The 14,784-nt window shown below is 29.7% G+C and overlaps 1 protein-coding gene across 1 annotated transcript in view; it reads left to right on the forward strand.

Moving 5' to 3' along the window:
* LOC148238872 (uncharacterized) overlaps window positions 1-14,784 on the forward strand; it is an 82,048-nt gene that overhangs the window by 8,710 nt on the left and 58,554 nt on the right. Inside the window, exons 2-3 of the mRNA XM_088190553.1 lie at window positions 7,538-7,660; window positions 11,503-11,671. Coding sequence (XP_088046679.1) covers window positions 7,538-7,660; window positions 11,503-11,671 — 292 coding nt within the window. The remainder of the gene's footprint in view (window positions 1-7,537; window positions 7,661-11,502; window positions 11,672-14,784) is intronic.

Below are 14,784 nucleotides of genomic sequence, written 5' to 3' on the forward strand. Positions count from 1 at the left end.
TGTGCAGTTATTGCCTCGTTCAATTGGAACGGAATTCATTACCGATGGTATATAAACTTTTGTTGTAGAGACTTCTATTGCGAGTGACCAAATAGTTGTACGTGGATTAGTTTGAACAATGTATTCAAATGTACTTCATTAACAACCAATAGATGTTGATTGTCAAGGTTAATGGCACCCATATTCAATTTATTGAATCAACTCTAACTAGCAGTACTTTTAACTGTAACTTTTGTACAATGAGGACTCGTAAATATGTTGTTAGTATTATACTGCACAGAAAATACGAAAACAATAAATAATTTGTTGTTAATAAAAAATCTATATTTTTATAAGCTAATATATCACTAATTATTATTATTTCTATAAATATTTTAAAAGTTATGTTGGATAAAGTAAAGATTCTTTAAATTGGAAAATTTACGAATTGTATTCAGGTGTTATACTTAATTAAAGTATCAAAAAAGTTTTTTATGGACCAGTCTCAACAATGTTTGTTATTTTTTTTTAAATTTTATAAACGTAATGTATATAATTATCTAAATCCTACTTTGATACTTCTTGTGGCTGTTACTGTATGATGCCTCAAGTTAAATTCTCAATTTATTTATTTATTGTTAATCATTCGTTGCAAATTGACAGATGTTAACTCAATGCAATACAACCGGGCTAATACAATCAATAACCACTAAGTAAACATTGAGGGGCTAGACTGAAATCTATTTTGTAAATTATAAACTATTAAAATATCTTATTATGCACGACCTAACTCGATTTTATTTTAATTTTTAATCCATCAAATTATTAAAATCTATAAAAATCTAATATATACTATGGTCAACCTATTTAAAAATATATATAATAATCACTAATTACGATATCTCAGATAGGATAAAAATATAAAAATATTAGGGTCCATATATTCGAACCATTCTAATAGATTTTATAGTTTAAAAAGTGATTTTTTTTGTCATAGTGATTTGGTTTTAAGCGGAACGGTATTTGAAAATAAATTATATTTTAATAAAATATCATTTACATACTATAATATGTTTAGAAATCACAATCAGTAGGCAGCATTAAATAACATTATTTCATTATCTAACCTTTACCGAATAAACCCAACATACATTTTAAAGACCGATCTAAAAATAACGATTATTGCATTGTTTTCAAACGTATTTTTTTATTAATGTCCTCCTTTTTTAAAATGTTTCAATGCAATAAACATGATTTTTTATACTGTTGTTCTAGTTTTCATAAAACTGACAATATTATGTGTTTATTTACATACGTGTAAAAAGGTATATATTTGTGAATTTAGTAGTACAGAGTTACTTTGGTTTATGAGCATATTTTGGTTCAGAACCATACTCGTGTTTCAAAACATTCGTATAAAAAAGCTAATTTCTTCATACCAAATACTTTAAACTAAAAAAGAGTTAATTCGTTACAAAACCAAAAATCATCACATAAAAATGAGTTTTTATAATAAAGAGAAAGTGTCATAAAACTTACACTGTGAAGCAATACTTTCGGACTGTTAAATATGGTTTTCCTGTCCCTTTTTGATATACCACTCTCACTACCCACTTAATCTGTAAATAGGTTTGGCGAAACAAAAGAATAGATGAAAAATTTTGAATTTTGAAAATTGAGTGAGATATATATTTCATATGAAGAAATCTCATATATTATATTGAAATTATTAAAAATAACAGGGTATTCGGTTTTTTAAAAAATGTACGGGTACTTGGGTACCCGGGTCGGAAGCCCAAGTACAGTTAGGGCCAAAAGTTCGTGTAGCTTTTATCATGACACGGGTCGTCGTCTGACATGTTATTGTAATAAAAACATAAAAATAGTATTTTTTTCTCTGAATTCAATGTGTAATATATACATTTAACAAATATTACATACGGACCACATTTAGACAAACGTTTACGCAATTATGTAAAAGTATGACATAAAATTATTGATAGTGCTTACAATAAAATTTCAATTATTAGCGTACCAGTCGAAATAAGCAAAGAACTAGACCTAAATCTGGAAGAAGAGAAATTATATTTAAATATAAATTATTAACGATATCTGATTAAACCTGAGGACCAGAGAAAATAAAATTATTTTTTAGAACAGCAAGAAAATTAAAATCCAAAGCAATTTTAACCATGAAGCCTTCAAGTAAATTTCATATCATTCAGTAGACTATCTGTCGCTTCATAATTTATTTTATGTACGCAATAAGAGCACATGGTCCAATGGATTACTGTGGACGCGTGACTAACAATGAGCAATCAGAGCGACAGCTCAAAGAAGCACTTGACCACTAGCACTGTAAGGTCCACTTGTTATTAGTGTGCGACTCAGCACGCGATCCACAGAAGGAACCACTCGACTGCTTTTTTACGAGCAATAATGAGGTGCGACCGCCACAGAGTTGAAAGTTGAGAGGAGAAATCTCAGTGTCTGTTGGGAAATGTGCTTCGGAAAAATTCGAGACACTTGGCAGAGATGGTAGCTTTCTTCGAAGGGATTTCTCAATCGAAATGCACGGCGGAAATTTAATTTGGCACCGAGCTGCATTTCATTGCCGCGATTAAAAAAGGGTCGTCGAACGGAAAATCAATGTGGACTATGACGATCGGTAAAAATGTGACGTCATTGACGAAAAAGTCTATTGGAATGTTTTTAACTACAATAGACCTATAAAACTTACCTTTCACATGGCACTGAATTTTACGGGTCGTAAACTGCAAAAGTTTACGGGAACTTCGGTAGCGCATGTAATTGAACGAGTGTGTTCATACGAGCAAGTAGCCGACTGGTGAGATTTAATACTGCGTTTTTAAGAACATTGGCAACAAAGCAATTTGCTTCCTATATATTAGCCTATTTTATATGCATAAAAGGTGAAACATAAATTAAGTAGTTTTTCTTCACTTTCTTTCTTTTTTGATTAATTGACAATATTTACTATATATGTATATAAATAACAAACAAAGTTTTTAGTAAAAAATGTTAAATATTTTAATTTTAATCTCGCGCTGATATAAATATATATTATAGAGTACTCTCAGTTGCACTCCAAGACCCTGTAGAATTTCATGTTGTGTATTTGCAGTTTCTTTTCAAAATAAATTTGTTGTTGAATTGTGTAAAGCTTAAAATCAAATAACACTGACATTGAATAATAATAGCAAAGAAAAATTCTTCTAGACTTTCTGTAGGAGTATTAATTTTATACCTTGAATATAATTGTGGTAGTATAACATTATTACTAAGCAAAAGCAAACATACTGATAAAATATTTGTACAAAGGTTAAATTTAATTTGCATAGTTAAAATTAAATTTAAGTCGTGATACTGAATTTATTTATTAAATCAAGTTCTATAGATATACATTGTGCACATATGTAACATACATCTGAACCGTAAGTAGATAAGTAATAATAAAGATTTAATATAAAGGTTACCGTACGTTGGGAGGATTACATGGGTTACGGTTTCAGTACGCAGTTTGCGAAAGGATAACGTTTTTATCCTTATTGCTTATTATATATCGGGATACGTCAGAATTATGTTTTATGATCAGTCTCCTTACTGCTAATGTTTTCGTTAAGATTAATATAGTATCTTTAGTTCAATATTCTTCATTGTTTCATCAATAATAACAGTCGTGGCTATAATCACCTTTCTTTTTCATTCTTCTCATTATATATAATATATAATTTATGTTTTTTTTGCTATTACCATATTAGTAGAATAATATTTAAATAAATAATCATAGAATTTGACACAACAAATATTATTTTTTATTATTTAACTTGCCTTGCCAATTAGAAACCTTACTATTAATCAAGGACAGAATAGCGTAGCATCTCAGACTATAGTCTATTTATTTTCAAGAGTCAGTGATCAAGAACATTGTTTAACGCGTAATCAAAATGTGCTCTTAAATTTCTGCCTTGTGATTGGTCGTTCTCAATGAAACGATTGATCTTACGGCGAACGTCCAATCACAGGGCAGAAATTTAAAAGCATGTTATGATTACGCGTTAAACAATGTTCTTGCGCACTGACTCTTGAAAATAAATAGACTATAGTATCTCTGAGGTTGCGGGCTCGAGCCCGGTAATTTTTATTTACAAAAAAATGCGCTATTATTAAGAAAAACCAGCCCAGCTGCAGTGGCATCTATTGCTAATAAATTATATTACATAATCATTTATAATTATTAATACAGACGTCACCGATTCCCAGACTTTTAGTCTGGTGGTTAATTTTTACTTGTAGTTATTCATTATATATGATTGACTTACTCAGTTGGTACAGATTTATCCCGTTATAATGCATTGGGCTTACGCCTGAAATATTTAAAAAAATAGTATTAATAAAAAATTGTGCACTGAAAAGATACCAATAAAGGCCATAATACTTATGACCATTTTATATAATGAAACAATTAGGCTTAACTACTTTTCAACCCAAATGGAAGGTGCTCAAATATTTCTACTACAAAAACCTAGAAAAAAGCCAGAGGAAGTCATATCAAACAGACCATTAAGCTTGCTACTGATAATTTCAAAAATATTAGAAAAGCTAATATTAAAAATAAAGCAGCTATGAATGGAAAAATCATTCCTATCATCAATTCGGTTTTAGGAATCAACACTCGCGAAATCGGAGAAAAAATACTGTGGTGCAGTGTTTTTTGATATTTTGCAAGCATTTGTACTACACTACTTTATAAAATTAAGCGACAACTTCATCATAAATTATTTATAATACTTAAATCATTCAAGTTCAGCTTGAGCTTCCGAAACATCATGCAATCACGATCTTTTAACAACCGTTTGAGGCAGGACTTCCACACTAATCGAATCGTTTATGGCTGTCGCCATCCGGCTCCTTAATACACTGGCATTTTACATTGATCTGTTTAATGTTATGTACGAGGAACTAGTCCGGTTCGTAACATTTTTTTTGTGTCATGATTTTTTTCTTTCTTTCTTACTATGCAATATTTTTTATATTACTTGTATTGTATTTTTGTGTGTATTTTAATAATAATATATATTGTTTTTTGACCGTTGATCTTAATTAATTTAAATAAATAAATAAATCCTAAAATATATACATACATGCAAACCCACATACACTAACACTAATGGCTTAATAAGCTGAAAATGTTGCCCATCCCTGCTCTAAATTATTATTTTCACCGATTCAAAAATGTCGTTGTTGATATATTGAATTCCATGGATAGTGTTGGTTTTGTAACATAGCAACAATTTTAACACGGAGTATATAAAAATATGTTTGTATGGATAAATCCTTGGATACATTGATTGCCTTAAAATGGATAAAGATAATTTTAAAAACATCAGGTAATCCCATATATTTTTAATAGATTAAAAATGAAAAAGAGTAATACTTTACCTAAATTATATACTCTCTATCTTTTTCCACATGTTTAATCATTTTTTTTGTATCTCAATCGAAAAATAACGTATTTTTTTGAAAAATATTTTCCTCCACTTAAAAAATGTTTCAGGGATCTAAATAGATGTTAATCGTTTGGAGCAAAGTCTGAAGAATATGATGGGTGAGAAAGAAGTGCTCAAGAAAATCCATTAAATTTTAATATCGTCTTCTTGAATACATAATGGTGAGCACTGTTTGGTGTAAATTACCTTTCTTTAATTCATAAAGGAAGGTCTTTTTACGGTCTGTCGCTTTTAAATTAATTAGCTAAGCACACTACGTGTCTGTCTGTCTATAATCCAATAACATATAATGAATTATGCTCTTCATATCCCATCAAATGCATAACATTATCTTATTGGGTTGTAATCCTGTTCTCAGGGTTATAATTGGGGGTTGATGGCATCCAACCACTGACTTTCACGCCGTGTGTTAAAGTAAATAATCCACTTCTCATTTTCAGTAACAATTTAACTCAAAAATTAATCTTTCTATTCTAGAATTATCCATTATTGGCATATTGAGATTCGCTGCGCAAGGTTTTCCTCAGACAATATATGAGATACCCATATTCAGCAAATTAACACTTACTCTAATTTTTAAAATATCTGAACTGATATAGGCGACAATTTGAGATTTTGTGCTAGTTTCTGTATCGGTAATTTCGGACATGATTAATATCTAAAAATTCCGTAACGAAATTTTTAGAGCAACATTTGACACATTTAATTATAATGGCATCCCTGCCCATATCAGTAATTTCTTAAGGAAATTTTTTTTAGTGGTCAAATTCAATGTGCGCATTTTATTTCATTAGTAAAATATCTGAAAAGTTTATACTACTTGAGTAATTGTATCTTTAATTTATTTTTATAAGAAAATGACAGCTTAAAGTAATATTAAAAATTTCAACACATAAGGCTGAAAAGAACCGACTTTTATGTGTATATGTGTAGTAATGGCTACATTTATAAATTAGATATAATTTTTTATGACTAAAAATAGCTGTCTTATATATTTATAAAAATCTGCCTACTTTCACACAGCGATATAAAAATTTGTTTAAAAGAAAAGTATATTTTGCCACAGCTCAAAGTTTTGGATGTTTTTGTTAAAAACTGTGCGAAAATGTTTTATATTTTAATATCACTGTCATTGTATTCTTATATATGAAGGTTATACGCGTTTTATGCAAATTACTAAACTTTACATACTGTAATAACTAAGAAGATGCGCTTAAGTGCATCTGACTTGCACGTCTTCTTAAGAATGCGCAACTAAACAAGCGTGATTGTGACATACATAGGACGCAATAGATATACATATATGTATGTGGTAGTAACATTATCAGAAAGTAGTTCGAACTATGCATTCACTAGAGACGCAGCTAGCATATATAAATAATTATTGAATGTTGTGTCTTTCAAGTTAACAATAAACTAAGAAGCTTAGAGGAGTTTTAGTTATAATAATTCATATCATATTCGAAACCTTTTACATACAGAATTGACACAATTTACAATTTAAGTTTATGGTTTTATGCATAGCACGAAATTTTGTGATAATTTATTGATAAGCTACGATTTTTAAAAAGTGTGAATTTATACTTTTTAGGGTTGAAATTTTTTGGTATATTGTACACTTAATTTACTATTTAAATTAAATTAAATTTCAATAAATACTGTAAAACTGTTAGATGTTTCCTATAGTTTGTGTTGTTATAGTAAAAGTCTGTAAATGTATAGGGGCGTATTATTCTTGAATGAATTTTGCCATTGGTTACATTATAGTTTAATTATATTTTATTTTATATCTTCACTATCTTTGTGTTATTTCTTTGGTTATAAAATCTAAGCATAATTAGTAATATTATATATGTTAAAACCTTCAAAAACAAACAAGATTATATACACAAAACATTAAGAACTCTCATTTGAGCGACTCGTTTTAATTAGCATAAGTTTCGGTTTTATTATTAAAAGCAAATTTATGCAAAATGTCTTGTATGTATGATGAATTAACTGATGAATATTCCTCTCTCTGTTTACAGGCTCTATTCGAATTAGAGTTGGCCGGGTGCAATGAGATTACCGAAGCTGGGCTTTGGGCTTGTTTAACGCCGAGAATAGTTTCGTTAACACTAACCGACTGTATAAACGTCGCAGATGAAGCAGTGAGTATTAATTTATTAATTGTTTAACTTTATTACGCACACATAACTGCGTTTGATCGCTTTGATTGAGCCGTTATTCAAATAGTTCGCGATAACCCTTAAAGCGTATTGATATCGCTCAAAGCGATTACGGTCGTAGTTAATGGTTTCACTGGACACTGCAGGGCTTAATTAACCTATGTATATAGTGTACACGTGTGTTACATACATATGTAAATATGTATTTATGGAAACAAATTTTCATTAGATAATTAAGAACAATGTTTGGGATAAGTACGTATGAATAATAAATAACGAAGTATAAATTTATAGTTAAAAAGCAACTATTATTTTCTTTTAGGTATTTATATTAAAACAGAAAATGTTTGGAAGTATATTTTAATTATTTTTAATTTAGACTGACGTGTATTCTTGACAATAATGTGCAAAATTTATCGATAGATACTAAACTATTATAATAAACTCTGAAGGACAATAAACGTGGGTTAAACAAACGGTTAAATGTGACTATGATTGTGCATCTCTGACTTAACGAAATAAATCATATTATTATTTAAATAGTATTTTTACGATAAAAATAAATATATTACAATCTTCTCAAACCTTTTAAGATACCTAATATTATTTTTAGCTAAATTGAGGTTAAGCGACCACATCACTCAATATCCGACCATGTGCGACTCGTGCTGAATTACTTCTTTACGCCAGTTCCGTCTAGTGCATGGTCGCAAATTTAAATTTTAAATTAAGAAAAAGAACATTTACACATATGTATATTATTTACAGCATTGTCAATCAGCGCTAATTGACAAATTGAGGCTATGAGACATGACCGCTCATATAATGGAGTCTATTACAATAATAATTAGTCTCGCGGAGTCATAAATAATGTATGTGTAATCAGAACTGGCTAAGATAATTGTTGAGATCGATGCAAAATCTATGTATAGAATCCTTTTTCAAATTCAAATTTAAATATGAAAACTTTTGGACTTCTTGGTCGTTGTGTCTTAGATCACGTCCACCATTTACAAAGCGTGTTTTTTTAGAGGTTTGTTTTTCAAGCGACAGCTAACAGCTGATTTGTGCTCAGTTTGGTGTGCCATTCACCATGAATAGACTTTGCAAATTGTGCAAATTTATTGCAAAAATGATTAATAACGCACAAAATTCACGACTAAATTCATTAAATGTGTGCATTCGAAACGCTCTGCTTGATCTTATTTTGACAAAATTTTGTAATAAAATTAATTCTACAATTTTAGATAACGTGGTAGATGTTCTAAAATCATTAGAAATTGAAGTTAAGGAATTAAGTAAGAGTGATTTTACAAGTTTACAGGCGGAATGAGTAATATTTTTTTTATTTAAAAAGTTAAATAATAATGATAATATCATTAGCTGTGAAATGAAAAATGCATTAACTCATAGAATATTAGAACAACGATTATGTTTCCTTATTAAAATATTTACAAACTGCAATTGTTCCTAAAACACTAGTTAACTCAACTCAAGCAAATATTTCCAAAGCTTCCGTAATTTCTTATGCAAATGATAATTTAAAATACTTTTTTCAAAAGGTTGTGAAATTTTAATGAAAACAAGCAAATTATCTCGATCCGCTATAAATACAGACAACGATCAAACAATTGCCTCAACTCATAAAAAATATTCCTTAATTACGGAAATGGATAAAAGTGTATCATCCATTATGACTGTTCCGGAAATGAAAGACGTTTCCGAGGAAACATTTCAACTACAAAAATATGTTTAATTATTTGAATATAGTAAACAGCGTACTGTGAATCTCAAAAAAAATTATAATTCCTAATAAACAATTAAACAACGTCAACAGAAAGCGAACGTGTTTTTACCGATTTAATAATTTTTGTACGAAAATTTGAAGTTCGATGCATTAGTCTGTTTAAATCTCAGTAATTTCTAATTTGAATGTCGTTTGATTATATAATTTTAATGATAATTTTTTCTTTGATATACGAGACATTTCTAGAACGAGTTATGCTCGTGAACCGAGGTACCACTGTATATTCCATATTCCAAATTTTGGACCATATTCGGTGCGGCAAATAAATATCCTGTCATACTCTTAAACTGGTCGATCCATCTTTAGGAAAACAACCCTCTAGCTCTGTTACTATAGTTGTTTTACGAGGCTCTCTTATTTTATTTTTTTACAATAGGTACAAAATATCGAAGTTTTCTTTTATGGTATATTTTTAAAGAAAGAAGTTGTGCTTCTCGCAGTTCAGCTAATTTTTTTATTTCGCTTTCATAGTTTATGATTCAATTATATATATTTCTATCGAGATAATAAAGTCGAGACATTACAGAGCGCCTTCCAATTTCAGCCATTTTTCACATAGAGCCTTAGGTCAAATAATGTTTAATAGCGTGCCTGCTTTTTAATTGTCTTCTTCATTTATCTCTTTTTGGTTCTAATTATTACTGTGATGTAATTTTTGAATCGTATATATCATAATCATATCACAACCTTCCTAATATAATTGTGTTATAGCCCATAATTTAAACGAGTGGGAAAAAACAATCAAAGTTATTATTATTTTTCGTCCTCCCCTTTACTTAATGCAACTTTTTTTATAGTATAACACATAAACTCTATATGACTTTATGTCTGGTTCTAGTCTTGCGTTTTATTTCTAAATAATATTGTTGGAACTAACAAATTAATTACATGTTTTTTTTTTTAAATAAATTTGCATACATAAATTGTCATAATGTTACAAATTAATCAAATTGTTTGTAATTAATTATTTACATGTGTTGCTCATTAATAACGTTATGCACACGTGTATAAAATTAAATATTTAATATAAATATAGTGGCAGAGAATCGCTAGAGCTAACGTCTATTATTTTCACCACCACAGAGCCCGCTTAGAGGGCGGGCGCTAAAGTGGTGACCACCGACGTGATCTGGACACGATAATCTAATTACCGCCTCTCCGTTCCCTGGCTTCCGCTGACAACAGCGCCCCTTACAAAATTTGTAGTATTTATAAAAATACATATACATATATATATCAAATATTTTTTTAAAAACTTTATGAGGTTGAAAAGTAAACTTATTTATATATATTCGTCACCATAATTCAATTTAAAAGCTATAAATTTTATTAAACATGAACTAAGAAATATTTTAACGGAAGTACTGAATTTAAAAATTAATTCTTATGACGCTTCGTGGCGCGAATAATGACGCTTTGGAAGAAGCAAGTCAAGTTATTATTTGATAAATAAATATACATTGTAACATTGTTCATTATAAGCTTTTTAAGTTTAAAACAAAAATATTCAGTGTGCCTTGTGGATAACATTGTATTTGCGTGTATAACATATTAAAATGTATATTATACGTATATACTATAGACAAACCCATTAAGTTTTGCATCATTGTTACTCCGCATTTTCTTAAGGCTTCGACGTAACAAGCCTGAATAAGTATTTATGTAACACACGTGTAACTTCTTATAAAGGCCGCTCATTGTGCCCAGCAATATTGTACTACATAACAAGAAAAAGGTATCGTTACAATAAAAGATTAATGAAAACCCAACACTAACATTTAATTAAAAATACACATCGAAGCATTCGATACATGTCAAGCAAATTGTAGAGTGTCAAACAGCTGCCACAGAAAATAGCTCATCCAGCCAAAAGATATTTTTATTTTATAACTGGCTATTTAGGCGTGCCGTTAAAAATGTCGGATTTTTTTATGACTGAATAAAAATTACAGAAATGAAATCATAAAAATATGTTTATGCGCAATTTGGTTAATTTAATTGTTATGTATTTTTTTAGGTCGGAGCCGTCGCACAACTCTTACCGTCTTTATATGAATTTTCTCTGCAAGCTTACCACGTCACCGATACAGCTTTAGGATATTTTTCACCGAAACAAAGTGCTTCGTTGAGCGTTCTTAGACTACATTCTTGTTGGGAATTAACCAATCACGGGGTCGTCAATATTGGTGAGTAATTTATATTTATAAGTGTATTGCTTTTATCGGAATCAAACGCGATAAGTTTAATTAACCTAAAAGTGGATCAAATCTGACAATTTAAAAGTTAACCATGTCTCAAATGATACGACGAAATGTCCAATTAAGAAGACGCACCGTTATCCAGTTCAGTGGATAAGTTTAGAGCTTTAGAGATAACAGTTCCCTAGGGATAAGGCGGTCGTTTGAATCGGGCTTAGATATATAGAACTTTTAATTGAAAATCGATTTCGGTTCAAAGTCGTTGCTGAAATATTTCCGGCAAACCATATAATTCAGTAAAGCGAATATGTCTTAGTCTAGGCCGTGAGAAATTACTATTCTGTAATATTTCAACTGCTCTTGAGCTAAGTTATATTAATGACGCCACTTAATACAGAATGGTGTGAAACAGTAGTTTTTGTTGTTGGTATCGATTTATTTATATATTATATATGTTACTAGGTATGTATATTACTATTTATATTTGTATATAACATATACATATATTGTACCAACAACAACTTATTTATTTTATTAATAGTTTTTGCACTTCTTATCTTAGATATATCAAATCCAGATAAATAAAAATAATTAATCAGAAGTAAGCCTTTGATTCAATATGGCGCCACTGGTTGTAGTCTAGATCAGCGGTCGGCAATCTTTCGGACCTCATGTACCACTATATTCAAAATTCTGAATCCCGCGGACCACAACCATGACTTTTTAATAAAAGTAACATTACTAATATGAATGGTACTTGTTTTTCTGTGAGGGTGACTTAATGCTCGCCCACTTATTAATGCCACGGCCAGTTATGACGATCTGGGGATGTTATTTGATTAACCAATTTTTTTACTGGACTTGTATGACCAGTGCGATAGTTTTATAGAACAAGTTGAATCACTTATATTGGATATTAGTCAGAGCCTTTAATTAACGCGCAACATAATAAGGTGAAAATTAAAAATTAAAAAAAAAATCGATTCATAATATAGTTGAACATTTTATTTAAAAAATTAGGTATATAAAATTACTCCGCGGAACACCTTCTCAAGGACCATTAGGTCGGCGACCACTAGTTTAGATCTGCTTAATATTTCGCTAGATAAGACCAATCCCCCTGAGCTATTATTTAGGAATACAATTATTTGTATTATTTTTTAATTTAACACAGTGGAAAAGGTTATTATTTAATATTCATTTATATGTTTATTTTTGTACTTTATTTTAAAATAAGTAAAAAATCAACATTATTTTATTATATACATTAAAGATATAAACATAAAAAAAAGCTTTTAGGTATAAAAGTTATTTATGATTTTCAAATTCGGCTCAAATGACATCGTCTTTTACAAATATTCAGTTTTTTTTTAGATATTCAAAGACCCGTTTAATCTATTATTGATGTAAAAAAATTAAAAATGATTTAATCATGCCCACTACATGTTAAAATCTTAATCAGAAAAGTTAAATCAATATTTTTTTTATTGTATTTTTAATGAAGTTTATAAATGAACAATATTGCTATTTAATTAATTGTTGATATATTCCAGCAAGTATATGTTTTACTTTTTTATATGAAAGTGAGACTTAAATTACTTTTTCCATCAGATTAGAAACTTAATTATCTTAAATTAAAACTTTAACTTTGAAACAAAACAAAAAAAGTAACTTAGAGAGCGACGCTGATTAATGTTCGCTTAATTGGCGGCAGTCGTTGCTTTTTTGACCCCCGCCGGTGAGATTAGCGCAAAAGGCTGATTTGTGTGGGTCATTACCGGTCGCGTGGGGTCGGAGTGACCCCAGCGTTTATAACGGCCGGGTCACTCTTGGCATCCGATACATAAATATTAAATTCGGCGAAAGTCCGAAGTAAATTGCGCCGCTTTACTTATTCACGATCCACGCACACCGAACGCACTTCGTTTTGGACATATTAATAAATAGGGCTTTTCATTCTTGAATATTTCATTAGTCTGTGAAAAACGCGAGTGATTCGTGATCTTTAATGTGGAATATAAAAATGGCATTTTACATACGCTTGTCTGCTCAAAATGTTCCTGGACTTTTATTTTATATAACACTTGTAATCGACTCACGCTCGCGCTTCATTCTCAGTTAAATCGTATTCTTCAACACTTGCTGAATATGTTTAATTACTTTGCTTGTGGCATTGAAACATTCGTATCATTGTGATTTATGTATTATAAAAAGCATTCACAGCATCATTATAAGTGATCTTGTGATGTGTCACATATTTTATATAAATCAATTGAGGAAGCTTTAACAAATTCCTTAAAATATAATTAAAAACCAACCGCACTATGTTTGAAACACACCCATTAGAAAATTCAAGCTCTAGAAAATAGCAGTCAATGCATTGGTAACGGTATTATATTCGCCATGTGTTAAGTTTTTAGACTCATACAAGGGTTAAGTTCTTAACCACGCTCATGGGTGATTATAAATTTGTGGTTATTGTGCAATATTAGGTGTCCTGCGTGATTTTAATATCCATTTTTGCGCTTAACCTTCTTTGCCGTAATAAGATCCTTATTTGATTGTTAAAAACCACTAATAATCGTTCAAGTGAGGTATAAATTCATCATAGATAACAACGCTTTATTTTTATTAAAAGCTATCAATACCCATTTGGATCACTTAAAAATACGACGGAACGAAAGAGGTTAAGTTTCCACGAAGGTAACTGGTGCCTTTCTGTAGATTTTCACTTAAAATATAATACGAGTTAAAACATATTTAAGGTTTTTATTTGACTCACTCTAATTCATCCTTATTCTATTGATAAAACGCTTTTAATGTCGAAAAATACATTAAATATATGCAGTTAACTCTGTTATATAGTTCGCGTTCACGTTCACGTTCTATTCCATCATTTATATCAAAAATCATAAATAGGAATCTGTATTTGTTTTAAATTTAATTTTAAACACTATATGTCAATAAATCATATATAAATCACAGAAAATAGAACGATGCAGTAAATTAAATAAATTAGCAAGATTATGGCTTGCCAACATTAAATTATAATTATTAATATACTGTAGTTTATAATAACCTAGAGCAAAGTTTCAGTAAAT

The sequence above is a fragment of the Plectrocnemia conspersa genome, unplaced genomic scaffold, assembly GCF_051122295.1.
Source record: "Plectrocnemia conspersa isolate PC_06_02 unplaced genomic scaffold, ASM5112229v1 ptg000001l, whole genome shotgun sequence".
In the NCBI taxonomy this organism is placed as follows: Eukaryota; Metazoa; Arthropoda; class Insecta; order Trichoptera; family Polycentropodidae; genus Plectrocnemia; species Plectrocnemia conspersa.